At 39.6% G+C, this 21,842-nt stretch overlaps 1 protein-coding gene across 1 annotated transcript in view; it reads left to right on the plus strand.

The window, feature by feature from the left end:
- Window positions 1-21,246, plus strand: part of LOC138661768 (cytochrome P450 2C20-like) — a 103,383-nt gene extending 82,137 nt beyond the window's left edge. Inside the window, exons 7-9 of the mRNA XM_069746672.1 lie at window positions 2,400-2,587; window positions 18,400-18,541; window positions 20,438-21,246. Coding sequence (XP_069602773.1) covers window positions 2,400-2,587; window positions 18,400-18,541; window positions 20,438-20,622 — 515 coding nt within the window. The 3' untranslated portion in view covers window positions 20,623-21,246. The remainder of the gene's footprint in view (window positions 1-2,399; window positions 2,588-18,399; window positions 18,542-20,437) is intronic.
- Window positions 21,247-21,842: the final 596 nt, after the last annotated feature.

Below are 21,842 nucleotides of genomic sequence, written 5' to 3' on the forward strand. Positions count from 1 at the left end.
TATAGCACAGCCACGTAGTATATTGCAGAGCCAGTTAGTATATAACACAGCCATGTAGTTTATTGCACAGCCACGTAGTATGTAGCACAGCCCACGTAGCATGTTGCACAGCCCACGAAGTATATTGCACAGCCACGTAGTATATTGCACAGCCAACATAGTATATAGCACAGCCACAAAGTATATTATACAGCCCACATAGTATATAGCACAGCCCACACAGTATATTACACAACTTCATAGTATATTGCACAGCCCACGTAGTGTATAACACAGCCACGTAGCATATTGCACAGCCACATAGTATAACACAGCCCACGTAGTATATAGCAATGTGGGCACCATATCCCTGTTAAAAAAAGAATTAAAATAAAAAATAGTTATATACTCACCCTCCGGCGGCCCCCGGATCCAGTCCAGGCCTTTCCCGCTCCTCGCGCGCCGCTTCGGTCCCAAGAATGCATTGCAGGAAAGGCCTGGGCTGGATCTGGGGGCCACCGGAGGGTGAGTATATAATGATTTTTGAATTTTTATTATTATTTTTAACATTATATGCTTTTACTATTGGTGCTGCAATCAATCAGCGATGGGACATTTCCGTGACGGACAGACAAACAGACAAACAGACGGAAGTGACCCTTAGACGATTATATAGTAGATATTTATCCACCAGTGAGGAAAATAGAGATAGAGCAATAGCTTGCATCAAGTTCCCCAACCGAGTTATTCCTCTTTCTATCCAATCATCTGGCTTAGGAATGGGATGGCATACTGCAGTGTTTCAAGCGGAATATTATCCAATCTATTGGGGACCAGTTTATATCCTTTATTTTTATTCCTCCAAAGGTTTATTCCAGCAATAATTGTAGGGGAAGTATTGGGAGAGAAATTCCTAGATAATCTTAGGTGCCATAGGAAGTGGGTCGATACGAGCACTTTTGTGTTACATTGTTTACATTTTGTTTCTATGAAGTTTGAACATCTTTCCTCTCAGCTCCAGATCCAGATCTACTGTTATCAGTCTTGCAAAGTAATAAGTCCCTTGCCCACATCATTGGCTGTTTAAAGAGCAGTTCTCCTATTCAACACTCACTTTTTCAATGGCCCTTTTATCTATATATACAAATACAGTGATAAAAGTGTAAACTTTAGAACTGTAAGACCTGAATGTTTTACAGAAGCACTGTCACGGCCGCCTCTGCTGCCGAGTCCACCACTGCTCCAGCTCATACTCACCTGATCCGGCGCGCTCCTCGTATTCCTCCAGCTGCCGGGTCCGCCGCCGTCTTCTCCGCTTCTTCTCACCCTTGGCGGTGCGCTCCTCCTGCAGGCACTCATCCTCTTTGTGGTTCTCGGTGGGTGTGCATGCGCACTCCTCACTCCAGCACCTCTCTGTGCATGCGTCCCTCTCTTTCCTGAACTACAAGCGCTCCATACCTTTTCTCTATGATCCTGGGAGGACTCTGACCCAGAAGTGCTTCTGCACGTCTTGTATATAAGGTAATTCCTTCCTCTGCTCTTTGCCTGTTTGTCTTTTGTCCTCTTTTGACTTAGGTCCTCCATACCTTGCTCCGTCCTGGGTCTCCGTTATTCAGTCCTAAGTCTCCGCAATTCCCTGCCATTCCTGGGCGTCCGCCTTATCCAGTCCACTCTGTGTTTCAGTCACTGTCACTCATTCATGTGTCTCCGCCTTAGACACTTCCGCGTCCTTCCTCTCCTGCTTCCTGTTCCCCGGTATCAGCTTCTGCGGCAATAGTCTCCCTCGGGCCTGTCCCTAATGCTCCCTGTATGGGGGGTGGTCCATTTGGTTAGCTCACCCTTGGGAGGTTCGTTGTTGCGGTACTGTGGGTCCACTCCAGGCGTTCGGAAGTTCTGACAAGCACATTCAACTAAGAAGAAGGACAAATCTACTAAACTAGAAATGACAGTCAAGAAGGAGTGGTGGTTTCCTAGCAACAAGGAACTGAATAGCCTGGGAAGCTGTGGGCTCCTAAAGACACATATTGAGCATACCCATTTTAGGCTATGTGCCCACGATCTTGACATAGCAAAGTTTTGGAAGTGGCACATTTTAGCTGCATCCAAAATGTTGCATTCTCATCACGCAGGTAAATGCGCATGTGTTCGTTGAACAATGAAGATTTATCGCATATAATGAGCATAGTGAACATCATGTTTCTATAAATCCCATCCACTGTGCTTGTAACCAATAACTCAGCAGTTTGGACACATCGCAGGTGAGCTGCTTCAAACTGCTGCTATTCCGGATTGTGGGCACATACCCTTAACTTTTCAAACAATCTTCAGCTGTTATTTGGGTGTAATTGCAAAATAGATATAATTTGAATATAATACTAGATTGAAAAATATTTCCATTGTTCCGTTTTTGTTAACTTCAGAGAAGATCCACAATGAAATTGACAATGTAATAGGGAAAGATCGCTGTCCATCAATAGAAGACAAAAGTAAAATGCCGTATACAGAAGCCGTAATCCACGAGATCCAGAGATTTGCTGATATTGCTCCTGCAGGAGCTCCACATGCTGTCAGCAAGGACACAACCTTCAGGGGATTTCACATTCCAAAGGTAGTGTATGCTGCTCCTCTCAATCTTTTGATCATATTTGACAGCCTTTGGTGGTTGGTATAAGCAAGATGGGTAGCTTAGTGGTATGAGAAGAGTGCCTTCACAAATTTTCAAACATGGTCACTCAATCTTTTAGGGATCTTTGCCCTCCATGCACCAAACTCCACCCAATAGGTTTTCCAAGTCTCAGTCTCAACCTTTCAGAAACATAAGAACCTTCTCAGGGCCAGAAAGATTTCGTAACTGTAGTTCAGGAGGTCTCACCTTTTTTTTATGGAGCTTCCTGAACATGCAATCTTCTAAGTTTATTCCAGTATGCAGGAATCGAGTACATCGGACAGGATTGGATCCCTTTGTCTCGAGTGGCAGCCATACGTACAATGGGGGAAATAAGTATTTGATCCCTTGCTGATTTTGTAAGTTTGCCCACTGACAAAGACATGAACACTCTATACTTTTAAGGATAGGCTATTTTTAACAATGAGAGATAGAATATCAAAAGTAAAATACAGAAAATCACATTGTATAAATTACGTAAATTTATTTGCATTTTGCAGTGAGAAATAAGTATTTGATCCCCTACCAACCATTAAAGGCCCCTTCACATTAAGCGACGCTGCAGCGATACCGACAACGATCCGGATCGCTGCAGCGTCGCTGTTTGGTCGCTGGAGAGCTGTCACACAGACAGCTCTCCAGCGACCAACGATGCCGGTAACCAGGGTAAACATCGGGTAACTAAGCGCAGGGCCGCGCTTAGTAACCCGATGTTTACCCTGGTTACCATCCTAAAAGTAAAAAAAACCAAACACTACATACTTACCTACAGCCTTCTGTCCTCCAGCGCTGTGCTCTGCACTCCTCCTGCACTGACTGTGAGCACAGCGGCCGGAAAGCAGAGCGGTGACGTCACCGCTCTGCTTTCCGGCTGACCGACGCTCACAGCCAGTACAGGAGGAGTGCAGAGCACAGCGCTGGAGGACAGACGGCTGTAGGTAAGTATGTAGTGTTTGTTTTTTTTTACTTTTAGGATGGTAACCAGGGTAAACATCGGGTTACTAAGCGCGGCCCTGCGCTTAGTTACCCGATGTTTACCCTGGTTACCAGTGAAGACATCGCTGGATCGGTGTCACACACGCCGATCCAGCGATGTCAGCAGGAGTCCAGCGACGAAATAAAGTTCTGGACTTTATTCAGCGACCAACGATCTCCCAGCAGGGGCCTGATCGTTGGTCGCTGTCACACATAACGATTTTATTAACGATATCGTTGCTACGTCACAAAAAGCAACGATATCGTTAACAATATCGTTATGTGTGAAGGTACCTTAAGAGATCTGGCTCCTCCAGAAAAGTTTAACGCTCCTAATCAACTCGAGACCTGCATTAAAGACAGCTATCTTACATAGTCACCTTTATAAAAGACTCCTGTCCACAGACGCAATCAGTCAGACTCTAACCTCCACAACATGGTTATGACCAAAGAGCTTTGTAAGGATGTCAGGGACAAGATCATAGACCTGCATAAAGCTTGAAAGGGCTACAAAACCATAAGTAAGATGCTGGGTGAGAAGGAAACAACTGTTGGTGCAATAGTAAGAAAATGGAACAAAAACAAAATGACTGTCAATCGACATCGATGTGGGGCACCATGCAAAATCTCATCTCTTGGGGTATCCTTGATCATGAGGAAGGTGAGAGATCAGCCTAAAGCTACACAGGGGGAGGTTGTTAATCATCTCAAGGCAGCTGGAACCATAGTCAGCAAAAAAAACTTTTGTAACACATTACGCATTTAAAATCCTGCAGTGCTTGCAAGGTCCCCCTGAAGTTTGCCAATGAACACCTGTATGATTCTATGAATGAATGGGCGAAGGTGCTGTGGTCAGATGAGACAAAAATTGAGGTCTTTGGCATTAACTCAACTTGCCGTGTTTGGAGGAAGAGAAATGCTGCCTATGACCCAAACAACACGATCCCCACTGTCAAGCATGGAGGTAAAAACATTATGTTTTGGGGGTGCTTCTCTACTAAGGGCACAGGACTACTTCACTGCATCAATGGGAAAATGGATGGAGCCATGTACCGTAAAGTCGTGAATGACATCCTCCTTCCCTTAGCCAGAACATTAAAAATGGTTTCGGCAAGACAATCACCCAAAACATACAGCCAAGGCGACAAAGGAGTGGCTCAAAAAGAAGCACATTAAGGCCATAGAGTGGCTATAGAAAAGTTATGGAGTGAGCTGAAGCTTGAAGTTGCCAAGCGAAAGCTTCAAAATCTTAGTGATTTAGAAATGATCTGCAAAGAGGAGTGGATCAAAATTCCTATTTACATGTGCGCAAACCTCATCATCAACTACAAAAAACGTCTGACTGCTGAGCTTGCCAACAAAGGTTTTGCCACCAAGTATTAAGTCGTATTTGCCAGAGGGATCAAATGCTTTTTTCTCACTTCAAAATGCAAATACATTTATATAACTTAAACAATGTGATTTTTCTGGATTTTATTTTTGATATTCTATCTTTTAATGTTAAAATTAACCCATCCTTAACCCCTTTCTGACATGAGACGTACTATCCCGTCGAGGTGGGGTGGGCCCCTATGATCACCGACAGGATAGTACGTCATATGCGATCGGCAGCGCTCACGCGGTCACGGACTGCCCCTGGCACATTAACCCCCGGCACACCGCGATCAAAGATGATCGCGATGTGCCGGCGGTACAGGGAAGCATCGCGCAGGGAGGGGGCTCCCTGTGGGCTTCCCTGAGCCCCCCGCAGCAACGCGATGTGATCGTGTTGCTGCGAAGGTCTTGCCTCCCTCCCTGCCTGCTGCAGCCCCGGATCCAAGATGGCCGCGGATCCGGGTCCTGCAGGGAGGCAGGTGGCTTCACAGAGCCTGCTCAGAGCAGGCACTGTGAAGCCTGCAGTGCTGCATGTCAGATCGGTGATCTGACAAAGTGCTGTGCAAACTGTCAGATCACTGATCTGTGATGTCCCCCCGGGACAAAATAGAAAAGTTAAAAAAAAAATTTCCAAATGTGTAAAAAAAATATATATATATTATTCCCATAAATACATTTCTTCATCTAAATAAAAAAAAACCAATAAAAGTACACATATTTAGTATCGCCGCGTCCGTAACGACCCAACCTATAAAACTGGCCCACTAGTTAACCCCTTCAGTAAACACCGTAAGAAAAAAAAAAAAAACGAGGCAAAAAACAACGCTTTATTATCATACCGCCGAACAAAAAGTGGAATAAAACGCGATCAAAAAGACAGATATAAATATCCATGGTACTGCTGAAAGTGTCATCTTGTCCCGCAAAAAACGAGCCGCCATACAGCATCATCTGCAAAAAAATAAAAAAGTTATAGTCCTGAGAATAAAACGATGCAAAAATAATTATTTTTTCTGTAAAATAGTTTTTATCGTATAAAAGCGCCAAAACATTAAAAAATGATATAAATGAGGTGTCGCTGTAATCGTACTGACCCGTAAAATAAAGCTGCTTTAACAACTTTACCAAACGCGGAACGGTATAAACGCCTCCCCCAAAAGAAACTCATGGATAGCTGGTTTTTGGTCATTCTTCCTCACAAAATCGGAATAAAAAGCGATCAAAAAATGTCACGTGCCCGAATATGTTACCAATAAAAATGTCAACTCGTCCCGCAAAAAACAAGACCTCACATGACTCTGTGGACCAAAATATGGAAAAATTATAGCTCTCAAAATGTGGTAACGCAAAAAATATTTTTCGCAATAAAAAGCGTCTTTCAGTGTGTGACGGCTGCCAATCATAAAAATCCGCTAAAAAACTCGCTATAAAAGTAAATCAAACCCCCCTTCATCACCCCCTTAGTTAGGGAAAAATTAAAAAAATGTATTTATTTCCATTTTCCCATTAGGGCTAGGGTTAGGGCTAGGGTTAGGGCTAGGGTTAGGGTTAGGGCTAGGGCTAGGGTTGGGGCTAGGGCTAGTGTTAGGGTTAGGGCTAGGGCTAGGGTTAGGGTTAGGGTTAGGGCTAGGGTTAGGGCTAGGGTTAGGGTTGGGGTTAGGGTTGGGGCTACAGTTAGGGTTGGGGCTAAAGTTAGGGATAGGGTTTAGATTACATTTACAGTTGGGAATCGGGTTGGGGTTAGGGATGTGTCAGGGTTAGAGGTGTGGTTAGGGTTACCATTGGAATTAGGGTTAGGGGTGTGTTTGGATTAGGGTTTCAGTTATAATTGGGGGGTTTCCACTGTTTAGGCACATCAGGGGCTCTCCAAACACGACATGGTGTCCGATCTCAATTCCAGCCAATTCTGCGTTGAAAAAGTAAAACAGTGCTCCTTCCCTTCCGAGCTCTCCCGTGTGCCCAAACAGGGGTTTGCCCCAACATATGGGGTATCAGCGTACTCATGACAAATAGGACAACACCTTTTTTTTTTTCTCCTGTTACCTTTGGGAAAATACAAAACTGGGGGCTAAAAAATAATTTTTGTGGGAAAAAAAAAAGATTTTTTATTTTCACGGCTCTGCGTTATAAACTGTAGTGAAACACTTGGGGGTTCAAAGTTCTCACACCACATCTAGATGAGTTCCCTGGGGGGTCTAGTTTCCAATATGGGGTCACTTGTGGGGGGTTTCTACTGTTTAGGTACATTAGGGGCTCTGCAAATGCAATGTGACGCCTGCAGACTATTCTATCTAAGTCTGTATTCTAAATGGCACTCCTTCCCTTCCGAGCCCTCCCATGTGCCCAAACGGTGGGTCCCCCCACATATGGGGTATCAGCGTAATCAGGACAAATTGGACAACAACTTTTGGGGTCGAATTTCTCCTCTTACCCTCGGGAAAATACAAAACTGGGGGCTAAAAAATAATTTTGGGGGGAAAGTTTTTTTTTTTTTTTTTCACGGCTCTGCGTTACAAACTGTAGTGAAACACTTGGGGGTTCAAAGCTCTAACAACACATCTAGATGAGTTCCTTAGGGTGGCTAGTTTCCAAAATGGTGTCACTTGTGGGGGGTTTCTACTGTTTAGGTACATTAGGGGCTCTGCAAACGCAATCTGACACCTGCAGACCATTCCATCTAAGTCTGCATTCCAAATGGAGCTCTTTCCCTTCCGAGCCCTCCCATGCGCCCAAAACAGTGGTTCTCCCCCACTTATGGGGTATCAGCGCACTCAGGACAAATTGTACAACAACTTTTTTGGGGTCCAATTTCTTCTCTTACCCTTGGGAAAATAAAACATTGGGGGCGAAAAGATAATTTTTGTGAAAAAATATGATTTTTTTATTTTTACAGTTCTGCATTATAAACTTCTGTGAAGCACTTGGTGGGTAAAAGTGCTCACCACACCTCTAGATAAGTTCCTTAGGGGGTATACTTTCCCAAATGGTATCACTTGTGGGGGGTTTCAATGTTTAGGCACATCAGGGGCTCTCCAAACGCAACATGGTGTCCCATCTCGATTCCAGTCAATTTTGCATTGAAAAGTCAAACGGCGCTCCTTCGCTTCCGAGCTCTCCCATGCGCCCAAACAGTGGTTTACCCCCACATATGAGGTATCGGTGTACTCAGGACAAACTGTACAACAACTTTTGGGGTCCATTTTCTCCTTTTACCCTTGGTAAAATAAAACAAATTGGAGCTGAAGTAAATTTTTTGTGAAAAAAAGTTAAATGTTCATTTTTATTTAAACATTCCAAAAATTCCTGTGAAACACCAGAAGGGTTAATAAACTTCTTGAATATGGTTTTGAGCACCATGAGGGGTGCAGTTTTTAGAATGGTGTCACACTTGGGTTATTTCTATCATATAGACCCCTCAAAATGACTTCAAATGAGATGTGGTCCCTAAAAAAAAATGGTGTTGTAAAAATGAGAAATTGCTGGTCAACTTTTAACCCTTACAACTCCCTATCAAAAAAAAATTTTGGTTCCAAAATTGTGCTGATGTAAATTAGACATGTGAAAAATGTTAATTAAGTATTTTGTGTGACATATCTCTGTGATTTAATTGCATAAAAATTCAAATTTGGAAAATTGCAAAATTTTTATAATTTTCGCCAAATGTCTGTTTTTTTCACAAATAAACGCAGGTACTATCAAAGAATTTTTACCACTATCATAAAGTACTATATGTCTCGAGAAAACAGTGTCAGAATCACTGGGATCCGTTGAAGCGTTCCAGAGTTATAACCTCATAAAGGGACAGTGGTCAGAATTGTAAAAATTGGCCGGGTCATTAACGTGCAAACCACCCTTGGGGTAAAGGGGTTAAAATTATAGACTCTTCATGTCTTTGTCAGTGGGCAAACTTACAAAATCAGCAAGGAATCAAATACTTATTTCCCCCACTATATACTATGTGTAAGTTTTTATAGTCAACAGGTTTCTCTCTCTGTTTCTTGCTCACTGTGTCTCTATCTCCTATGGAGTGCGAGCTGTTATGATCAGTTAGTAAGCTATTATGGTGAGCATGGTCTTCTTTCCTATAGAGTGTAAGGTCTTATGTTCTGCAGCTTCCTCTCTCTCTTTCCTGTAGTTGTAAGCTCTTATTGTCATCAAGGTCTATTCTCTCATCTGTAGAGTGTTAGCTCCTATTGTCAGCAGGGTCATTTCTCTCTCCCCTTTAACGTGTAAATGCTTATGGTCAGCAGGGTCCTCTCTCTTTTTCTCTCTATCCATATCTCTCCTAAGGATTGTGATCTCTTATGATCATCTGGGTCCTTTCTCTATCTCTTCTGTAATGTGTAATCACTTAAGAATAAGCTCTTATCATCAGTGGTGTTTTCTCTTTCTTTTTCAGTGCATAAGCTCTTATGGTCAGAGTAGTTTTCTCTCTACTGTAGAGTGTAAACGTTTATGATCAGTAGGGTCCTCTCTTTCTCATATGTAGGGAGAAAACTCTTCTTATGGTCAGTGGGGTCCTCTCTCTCATCTGAAGTGTGTAAGCTATTATGGTCACCGGAGCTCTTTCTCTTCTCTCCTTTACATATATTTTCCAAGCAAATACAAGCTTTCCAGTATGGAAATTCGCACAAATTTACTGAAAATCAAATTTTGGAGGAGAAATTTGGCAAACTCAGTGAATTTAAATTTTAAAACATGTGCTCAACCTTACATAGGACTGATAACAGCATCTCATGAAGAGACGGGTAAAGAGGAAGGTGACTGATATTTTAGAAGTTAACTCATCTCCTGGAATGCAAACCAGGGTCTAGGAAAGTTTTGTGGCTTGATCTCCTTTTGAAGGGATTGTCCGGTGAATATCAATAAGCCTACAGTCACTCTGTGTGACTGCAGACTGATGAATTTCCTCAGTACACGCAAGTAGTGTATAATTCAGATTATTCGTCAAACTCAATCTGACAGGTGCCCCGCCCCCTATCAAAGTGTATCAAAGTGTGTAACCCCTCCCCTCCCCTTGCCTGACGGCTGGTAGCCAGCTGTCCCTCCTTGTTTGATTTCCCCCTTTTGATATCGTTTAATATACTTTAATTTGTTGCATTTTGATATTATTCCCGTATTTTTGTGGAATAACACATGTTTATAATTATATCCTAGTCGTGTATTTATTTTACACGTGGTTTATAACACCTTTCTCATTTGTTTTATATTAGATTTTATACGTAGCCCCGAGTTTGATTCTGTAAGCTGTGTTTTATTCACAGTGTATTCATATAGTGGAGAACTTAAAACACACCAAGCTGTTTATTTGTGATCCTACTGAACATTATGGTGAACATTAACTAAATGTTTATTTTCACAAACAGAGAATCTGCTGTGGGTCAGAGGTTTATAACACCTAGGTCAATTGTTGTTGTATTTGCTATCTGCATGTCATGTGCCCAGGCATTGTGTATTATTTATGTTTTATAACGCCGAATGTTTGATATTTGCTTTCTCTTTTTTGTGTCCTGAAGATGGCATCTGAGAAGTTATTTGTACCTCTACTGCGCATTAACTAAATTGGGGTCAGCTGTGTTATCTGAGGGTCATATTTTTTTTTGTACAAAGCAATGCTGTTTGGTGATCTCTGTGCATGTAGGTGTTATCTGAGGGTCATCTGTGTTTTCTGAGGGTCATATTTTTGTACAAATTCATGCTGTTTGCTGATCTTTGTGAAGCAGAACTTTGTTTTATAACACATTTGTGCCTGTAGATGTTATCTGTGGGTCAGCGGTGTTATCTGCGGGTCAGCTGCTTGGAGGTGTTATGGTATATAATTATATCCTAGGATCTGCACGACTACATACAGCGTGTTATATTCATTAAAATGTTTTATTGTCAGAACTAATTGGAAATAAAGAATACATTTTAAGCTAACCGCACTCACTTTACACAAACAGAAAAAAGGAAACACACACACAAGCAAGTAAGAAGCAGTGTGTTTTATACAAATATAAATTTTATTTCTCACAATAAAACAGCATCTCAAATTTTAAGTTAGCTAACAGCATGATGCTGACAAATGCATCTTTGCGGTATCTGATAACGACACGATGAACATTAATTTCTTCATTATTTTATCACATGATGAAAATAGCCATTTTATATTGAATTACTGCAGATCGCCGGCATGACTGAGTGTAATATTGCACTCAATACTGTGCAAAGGGTCTGAATACTTATGTCCGTGTGATATTTCAGTTTTTCTTTTTAATAAATTCGCAAAAAAATCTACATTTCTGTTTTGTTCAGGCATGATGGCGTGCAGAGTGTACATTAATATATATATCTCAGAATGCAACTGAATAGTATTGCTAATTAGTCCATATAAATAGAAAATTATGTAGAAACCCAAAGTTTTGATAAGTGTATGAAAATACACCAATATTAACTATTTTCGCCCGCATTTTATATAAAATCTGCATAAAAAAATCTTCTTGGCTGCACCAAAACACGTAAGAAACAAATGTACAACTTTTAGCGCTGCCGCATCCGCAGATATTATTCCAGCGTTCTTTAATTCTACATTATTTTATCACACATTAATTTCACAACTTTTATATGATATTTATAACACATTCTCATTTATAAGGGATTTATAACACAATATTGTAAAATCATTTATTGGTTCGCGGCCTTACTAATATCCTTTGAAAATAAATTCAGCATTATTATTCCATGCTGTGACATTTTTATTCTGCAGCAACCTGTTTAGTAAAAATTCAGCATTCTTTTTATATCTTTGGTTTATATTATATTAGCTTTTTGTCATAGGTCAGGGATTTTTTGCACTTTATTAATATGCGGTTATTAGTCATTTAGGACTTATGTTATCATGTTTTTGCACTTTATTAATATGCTGACCACATAGGTTAGGGATTTTTGCACTTTATTAATATGCGGGCCACATAGGTCAGTGATTTTTGCACTTTATTAACATGCTGTACACATATAGTATTTTTGATATCTCAAAAGGGTGTGACACATTCCCATATATTATTCCAGCTTTCTTTAATTCTACATTATTTTAGCACATATTAATTTTACAGGGGCCTGTGCTGTCTATAATTTGACTCCTTTTTATTCAAAGACATCTAACATATACAGACTTTTAATGTTTTTGTGTAAAATCGCGGGCAGACAGGCACAAACACACACACACACACACACACAACACAGAACCCACACACAACAAACACACAGAACCCACACACACAACACATACAACACACACAAGAAATAGACATTTAGGACTTATTTATGATTAATATGCGATTATTAGTCATTTAGGACTTATGTTATCATGTTTTTGCACTTTATTAATATGCTGACCACATAGGTCAGGCACGAACACACACACACAACACAGAACTCACACACAACAAACACACATAACATACAAAACACACACAACACATACAACACACACACAACATACAGAACACATACAACACATGCGACACACACACAAACAACACACACACAACAAATACACATGATTTTTTGCACTTTATTAATATGCGGGCCACATAGGTCAGTGATTTTTGCACTTCATAGGTCAGGGATTTTTTTGCACTTTATTAATATGCGGTTATTAGTCATTTAGGACTTATGTTATCATGTTTTTGCACTTTATTAATATGCTGACCACATAGGTCAGGGATTTTTTGCACTTTATTAATATGCGGTTATTAGTCATTTAGGACTTATGTTATCATGTTTTAGCACTTTATTAATATGCTGACCACATAGGTCAGGGATTTTTGCACTTTATTAATATGCGGGCCACATAGGTCAGTGATTTTTGCACTTTATTAATATGCTGTACACATATAGTATTTTTGATATCTCAAAAGGGTGTGACACATTCCCATATATTATTCCAGCTTTCTTTAATTCTACATTATTTTAGCACATATTAATTTTACAGGGGCCTGTGCTGTCTATAATTTGACTCCTTTTTATTCAAAGACATCTAACATATACAGACTTTTAATGTTTTTGTGTAAAATCGCGGGCAGACAGGCACGAACACACACACACACACACACACAGAACCCACACACAACAAACACACAGAACCCACACACACAACACATACAACACACACAAGAAATAGACATTTAGGACTTATTTATGATTAATATGCGATTATTAGTCATTTAGGACTTATGTTATCATGTTTTTGCACTTTATTAATATGCGGTTATTAGTCATTTAGGACTTATGTTATCATGTTTTTGCACTTTATTAATATGCTGACCACATAGGTCAGGGATTTTTTGTACTTTATTAATATGCGGGCCACAAACACTTCTGCACCCACGGGCGCTTCTCAGCCAACCATGCATCCGGTACTCATCAGGCACTGTGAAATAATGCAAAAATACATCTGTGTGCGGCTGTCGGCATCAACATTTTGCTATTATAAGTTTATGGTTCTGTAAAGAACACGCAACACATACAGAACTCACACACACACACACAAATACACACAACACACAACACGCACATATTATGAAAAATGACAATCATTGTATGTGATTTAAAAGACTTTAGTTAGATTTATCAGGGGTGATTTAGTTTGAAAGAACGCAGCTCCTCGGTAATGTCTGGTGTTGGACATGCATTTAACAGTCTTTCATATGTATCGCAGAAAGATTTTAGTTCCATCTGTGCGAGTTTGCTTTGAGCGTACTGCGCAGACATGTCAGTAAACATTTTGACATGGTCAGCATCCCACGAAGGACGACCTGTGTAAGGTGTATGTACAGCAACTTTTTGCTTTCTACCTACACGGCGCCGGGATACGGCGCGTTTCTTTAGAGGTAATACAGGAGCAAAAACGCTAGAAGAGCCTGCAAGAGCAGTATCTGCAGATTGCACAGTCTGGCACACAGGTATATTGAGGGGGAATTGTCCCACAACAGCTCCTGGTTTAACGGGCGGCGCAATGCTCAAACTCGCAGAGGCGGGAATATTCTCTTTTTGAAGCTGTATTTTCCGGGCAACTAGATTAGCTGGTGTAAGTAAAAATATAACGATTAGCGAACACAGAATTGATTTTCTACACAAAACTGCAGCGTTGAGACGGATATATATATATATATATATATATATATATGTATATATATTCAAAAATGAATTTTCTGACAGTTAGCTAGCAGCTGTAAGTAAATATGAGTATTACACAAAAGTGAGAATCGACTGTATTTCAAGTGAACAGATACCTTTTCTATTCTTGAAACACCGGCGTAACGAGCTGCCGCGTCTTTTAGGCGCATCGGGTTTCGCTGAAGTTGCAGGGTTCTTGACATCTATGATCTCCACGTCTGAACCCAGCGTATCGCGTGGTTCGGGAACACACCAGTTTTCAGGCATATCGTCAGATGTCTCCGTGTCAGTATCTGTATGAGAAATTGCGCGTAGTTCGTGTTTACATACAAAGGATTAAAGCAACTGATATAGTATAATATAGTTTTACGGTATAAACATATTTGCGGTGTAAATTAATATAGCAAGACTTATGCCGCTATATATTAATAATTCAGTATTATATTGGTGGCTACCGCTATTATTTGTTTTATTAATTTAATCATATATTTATTATGACATAATTTGTGTAATACAATAGTTAATAGATGCTATAGTTTTATGCAATAAACAGTATATATTAACATAGATAATATATATATATATATTTAGCTTTCTTACATGTGATACATGAAAGATAAATATCTTTGTACCGTGTTACAATGACATTTTTCCCTATCTAAAAGCAAAAAGGTGCTCCTAATTACCCATGATGAGGTGAAGAGCAGGCCCATTATCGGCTAGCGGCTCCACGGCTTCAATGCGCTCATAATTCTGCGTTATGAAATTATCCCTGATAAATCACCCCTGATAAATCTAACTAAAGTCTTTTAAATCACATACAATGATTGTCATTTTTCATAATATGTGCGTGTTGTGTGTTGTGTGTATTTGTGTGTGTGTGTGTGAGTTCTGTATGTGTTGCGTGTTCTTTACAGAACCATAAACTTATAATAGCAAAATGTTGATGCCGACAGCCGCACACAGATGTATTTTTGCATTATTTCACAGTGCCTGATGAGTACCGGATGCATGGTTGGCTGAGAAGCGCCCGTGGGTGCAGAAGTGTTTGTGGCCCGCATATTAATAAAGTACAAAAAATCCCTGACCTATGTGGTCAGCATATTAATAAAGTGCAAAAACATGATAACATAAGTCCTAAATGACTAATAACCGCATATTAATAAAGTGCAAAAACATGATAACATAAGTCCTAAATGACTAATAATCGCATATTAATCATAAATAAGTCCTAAATGTCTATTTCTTGTGTGTGTTGTATGTGTTGTGTGTGTGGGTTCTGTGTGTTTGTTGTGTGTGGGTTCTGTGTTGTGTGTGTGTGTGTGTGTTTGTGCCTGTCTGCCCGCGATTTTACACAAAAACATTAAAAGTCTGTATATGTTAGATGTCTTTGAATAAAAAGGAGTCAAATTATAGACAGCACAGGCCCCTGTAAAATTAATATGTGCTAAAATAATGTAGAATTAAAGAAAGCTGGAATAATATATGGGAATGTGTCACACCCTTTTGAGATATCAAAAATACTATATGTGTACAGCATATTAATAAAGTGCAAAAATCACTGACCTATGTGGCCCGCATATTAATAAAGTGCAAAAATCCCTGACCTATGTGGTCAGCATATTAATAAAGTGCTAAAACATGATAACATAAGTCCTAAATGACTAATAACCGCATATTAATAAAGTGCAAAAAATCCCTGACCTATGTGGTCAGCATATTAATAAAGTGCAAAAACATGATAACATAAGTCCTAAATGACTAATAACCGCATATTAATAAAGTGCAAAAAAATCCCTGACCTATGAAGTGCAAAAATCACTGACCTATGTGGCCCGCATATTAATAAAGTGCAAAAATCCCTGACCTATGTGGTCAGCATATTAATAAAGTGCAAAAACATGATAACATAAGTCCTAAATGACTAATAACCGCATATTAATAAAGTGCAAAAAATCCCTGACCTATGACAAAAAGCTAATATAATATAAACCAAAGATATAAAAAGAATGCTGAATTTTTACTAAACAGGTTGCTGCAGAATAAAAATGTCACAGCATGGAATAATAATGCTGAATTTATTTTCAAAGGATATTAGTAAGGCCGCGAACCAATAAATGATTTTACAATATTGTGTTATAAATCCCTTATAAATGAGAATGTGTTATAAATATCATATAAAAGTTGTGAAATTAATGTGTGATAAAATAATGTAGAATTAAAGAACGCTGGAATAATATCTGCGGATGCGGCAGCGCTAAAAGTTGTACATTTGTTTCTTACGTGTTTTGGTGCAGCCAAGAAGATTTTTTTATGCAGATTTTATATAAAATGCGGGCGAAAATAGTTAATATTGGTGTATTTTCATACACTTATCAAAACTTTGGGTTTCTACATAATTTTCTATTTATATGGACTAATTAGCATTACTATTCAGTTGCATTCTGAGATATATATATTAATGTACACTCTGCACGCCATCATGCCTGAACAAAACAGAAATGTAGATTTTTTTGCGAATTTATTAAAAAGAAAAACTGAAATATCACACGGACATAAGTATTCAGACCCTTTGCACAGTATTGAGTGCAATATTACACTCAGTCATGCCGGCGATCTGCAGTAATTCAATATAAAATGGCTATTTTCATCATGTGATAAAATAATGCAGAATTAATGTTCATCGTGTCGTTATCAGATACCGCAAAGATGCATTTGTCAGCATCATGCTGTTAGCTAACTTAAAATTTGAGATGCTGTTTTATTGTGAGAAATAAAATTTATATTCGTATAAAACACACTGCTTCTTACTTGCTTGTGTGTGTGTTTCCTTTTTTCTGTTTGTGTAAAGTGAGTGCGGTTAGCTTAAAATGTATTCTTTATTTCCAATTAGTTCTGACAATAAAACATTTTAATGAATATAACACGCTGTATGTAGTCGTGCAGATCCTAGGATATAATTATATACCATAACACCTCCAAGCAGCTGACCCGCAGATAACACCGCTGACCCACAGATAACATCTACAGGCACAAATGTGTTATAAAACAAAGTTCTGCTTCACAAAGATCAGCAAACAGCATGAATTTGTACAAAAATATGACCCTCAGAAAACACAGATGACCCTCAGATAACACCTACATGCACAGAGATCACCAAAACAGCATTGCTTTGTACAAAAAAAAATATGACCCTCAGATAACACAGCTGACCCCAATTTAGTTAATGCGCAGTAGAGGTACAAATAACTTCTCAGATGCCATCTTCAGGACACAAAAAAGAGAAAGCAAATATCAAACATTCGGCGTTATAAAACATAAATAATACACAATGCCTGGGCACATGACATGCAGATAGCAAATACAACAACAATTGACCTAGGTGTTATAAACCTCTGACCCACAGCAGATTCTCTGTTTGTGAAAATAAAGATTTAGTTAATGTTCACCATAATGTTCAGTAGGATCACAAATAAACAGCTTGGTGTGTTTTAAGTTCTCCACTATATGAATACACTGTGAATAAAACACAGCTTACAGAATCAAACTCGGGGCTACGTATAAAATCTAATATAAAACAAATGAGAAAGGTGTTATAAACCACGTGTAAAATAAATACACGACTAGGATATAATTATAAACATGTGTTATTCCACAAAAATACGGGAATAATATCAAAATGCAACAAATTAAAGTATATTAAACGATATCAAAAGGGGGAAATCAAACAAGGAGGGACAGCTGGCTACCAGCCGTCAGGCAAGGGGAGGGGAGGGGTTACACACTTTGATACACTTTGATAGGGGGCGGGGCACCTGTCAGATTGAGTTTGACGAATAATCTGAATTATACACTACTCACGCACTTTACGCTATGGGAATTCACCATTTTTTAAGTCAGGACCAGAGGGTATATATGTGTTATCCTCACACATTATTGATGTCAATGATGTGTATCGTGTTCCAAGTGACTAAGTGAGGTCTAGTCAAAGCTGGAAGACTCAAGGATCAATCCAAAGACTGAAAGGGCCAAGCAAAGGAGCTGTGGGGTCTGTAGAAACCTTGTGGCATATTAAAATGTCTTTTCGGGGTATTTTCAATTTGGACTAAATTTGATTTGTACTGAATCGATTCTGCCCAAGACGAATTTCGGCAGATTCGTTCATCTCTACTTCATAGGAATAACTTAACAGATCTCACTTTTAACAATTCCATTTTTCTAGACATGCATATTCATACATTCACTTTTAGGGAAGCTTGGTGTTCCCAGTCCTGACTTCTGTTCTGAAAGACCCCAAACATTTCAAGAACCCAGAGGAGTTTGATCCCGGACACTTTCTTGATGAGAAAGGCTGCGTTAAGAAGAATGATGCCTTTATGCCATTCTCTACAGGTAAGATGTTATTACTTGATTGTGTTTTGTGAATACTGAATTTAAGCTTCAGTATATGAAAATATTTTTATATGGTTGGCTGACAGACTGGTATAAGGAAGATCAGAAATATTACTTGATATGATTTAGGAATCAATTGTTTGTGTGTTTTTAAACCAACTGAATTAATTTACATTTATCACATAAAACAGTTTAAGACGCGACTCAGATTTTTTTGGACTGAGAAATTTTCTGCATCTCAGAAAAGGTCTGAGCTATTGTCTATGGTAGAAAGGTGCTAACCTGGCATGTCATGACTTTTAACCAGGATTATCAATTTGATTTTGTACTATTTCTGAACAATTTATCAATAAATCAAGGACAGGCAATATTTTTTACAGACACATTGTAAAACCATGGCAAACCATTAAGATTAATATAAATTACTGGCAATACATTGAGACTTTTGACATTATTGCAAAGTTATAAACTTAAAAGTGTTTTCCAAGAATGGTCATTTTTATCCCAAAGCTCATTCTGGATGAAAATAATAAACTGAGCATTACTTATTTACTTGCTCCATTACTTTACTTGCTGCAGCGTCCGCACTTCACTGCTGCCTTCGATGATGGTTTACAGGCTGCACCGCTGACTCCACAACGCTGACTTCACAAATGACAGTAAATGTCCAAACTACAGCCAATTATTCAGCTCTGAGTTTCTGCTGATTTGGATGGCATGATCAGCAGAGTTTATTACTTGGCTGCGCACTGATATCTGCTGTAATTGTAACATCACCCTGCAGCCTGTGGACTATCACTGGAGGCAGTGGTGAAGACCGGCGCTGGAACACAGTAAGTATTTAGTTCTCCAATTAGGGAAGTGAAAATTATTAACTGATATATAAAATTATATACTCTACTAATCGGCCTCCCTCTTACCAAACTCTCCCCACTCCAATCTGTGCTGAATGCTGCAGCCAGGATCATATTCCTCACCAACCATTACACCGATGCCTCTACCTTGTGCCAGTCATTACACTGGCTACCCATCCACTCCGGAATCCAGTACAAAACTACTAGCCTCATCCACAAAGCGCTCCATGGCTCAGCACCACCCTACATCTCCTCTCTGGTCTCAGTATACCATTCTACCTGTGCCCTCCGCTCTGCTAATGACCTCAGGTTAGCATCCTCAATAATCAGAACCTCCGACTCCCGTCTCCAAGAATTTACACGTGCTGCGCCGATTCTTTGGAATGCACTACATAGGTTAATACGATAAATCCCCAATTCCCACAGATTTAAGTGTGCCCTAAAAACTCATTTGTTCAGACTGGCCTACCGCCTCAACGCATTAACCTAACGATCCCTGTGTGACCCATTCAAGAAAAAAATCATTGGGTTCCTCATATCATGTTATCATACACTTTATGCAGTTAATAGCCCTCTGTGTCTGTACTGCTACATACTTAGGCAGTTAACTGGTTCATGCAGCTTTACATGAACACCCGAGCCTTACACTATGGCCGGTCCGAATAACTAAAGCAATTGTTACCATCCACCTCTCGTGTCTCCCCTTTCCCTCATAGTTTATAAGCTTGCAAGCAGGGCCCTCATTCTTCTTGGTATCTAGTTTGAACTGTGATTTCTGTTATGCTGTAATGTCTATTGTCTGTACAATTCCCCTCTATAATTTGTAAAGCGGTGTGGAATATGTTGGCGCTATATAAATAAAATTATTATTATTATTATACTGACCCTTCAAATCATTCTTCAAACTGGATTATGCTGAAAGGAAAACAGGACGCATGCCCATCCTCTGTTGATTTACAAAAAGGCAATTAAAAATGTTTTTTCTAAATCAAACAACCTTTAACTTGACTACTTATGGCGTTTGCTCTTTCGATTTTCTCAGGCAAACGCTTGTGTTTGGGAGAAGGCCTGGCTCGCATGGAGCTCTTCCTCTTTCTAACCACCATACTGCAGAAGTTCACCTTGGAACCCACTGAAGACAGAAAGAATCTGAGCATAAGACCCGAGCCCAACACCAATGCTTCAAGACCTCAGTCCTACCAGATGAATGTTGTCCCTCGTTTCTGAGCTGAAAATGAACTTCTTTCCTAAAGGAACCTTAGAAGTTCTAGAACTTAGAAAATAAGAAAACTGCTCTAATATTAAAGATATCAATTGAAATAAATACAAAGATTGTGTACAAAAAATTTAATATTTTAAATTCTATTTTTAATATCGGCCATGCCTGTACGAGTGTACAAAATATCATATAACGCTCAAGAACTGTAATAATTTCATGCTGACATAAAGATTAAGCTGGTACCACAACTGTTTTATTTTGATAATGTGTGCAAACTGTAAAGCGCTGCGGAATATGTAAGCGCTATATAAAAATAAAGATTATTACCGGTTATTATTTATTTTATGGAAAGGAGTCACATCTTTGGCTAAGTTCACATCTACACTGGAGGCTTTGTTTGTAGCTCAGCTATTTTGACCTGTAAAATAGTAGAAAAATGACAAAGGCTCAACTGAGCTCATCATAGTCAACTGGGTCTGTCGGGTGCTGCTATTGTCCATCATGTAACTGCCATTAATTTCTGTTCCTACAATGGAGTGAAACAATAGGTGAAACAGGATAAATATGAACGAAGCTTTATTTTGCTTGTTACATGTGCATTATTTTGGATAAAGTTCTGTCTTTAGGTATCTAATATTTCCCATGCAAATTGCTGATTATTTGATTGTGCATATGAGCAGCAACTCAATGATGTATACACCAGTCTGTTAGGGCTAGCGGAACGCACCAAATAATAGGACAGATAGAGTATGGTGCGTTCGCAGCCCGGGGTCCACCGTGCAGAGATGGAACCTGCTGCCAAGTAATGACGGACTATATGGCGGTACTCATAAGTATACACACGTGGGTTAAACTTCACCCAGCGTGAAGGAAGTGATCCTGTTGCGTCACAGGATCGCGGTACCGCACATAGAGCGCGAGCAAGTAGTCAGCGAACTCAACCCCAACTAGGATTGAAGTCCGATTAGACCCTTGCTGTCACAACACCGCAACTGGGTGTGTAAGGAAGCTAAATATTAGAGCACAAGAGTGCATGCGGTGCCGCACTGACGAATGCCACTAACCACCCAGGCTTGGGTAAGGAAAGCACAGAGGAAGTGCACGGCGCCGTACTAGCGGTCACAGCAACTGGACGCTGTACTGTGTTGTTCATGCTGTAGGATAAGTCGGGCGCTAGATAGCAACCATACACCTTCCGCGAACAGTCATTCAATAGGGAAGGGGTATC

The sequence above is a fragment of the Ranitomeya imitator genome, chromosome 2, assembly GCF_032444005.1.
Source record: "Ranitomeya imitator isolate aRanImi1 chromosome 2, aRanImi1.pri, whole genome shotgun sequence".
Taxonomy (NCBI): Eukaryota; Metazoa; Chordata; class Amphibia; order Anura; family Dendrobatidae; genus Ranitomeya; species Ranitomeya imitator.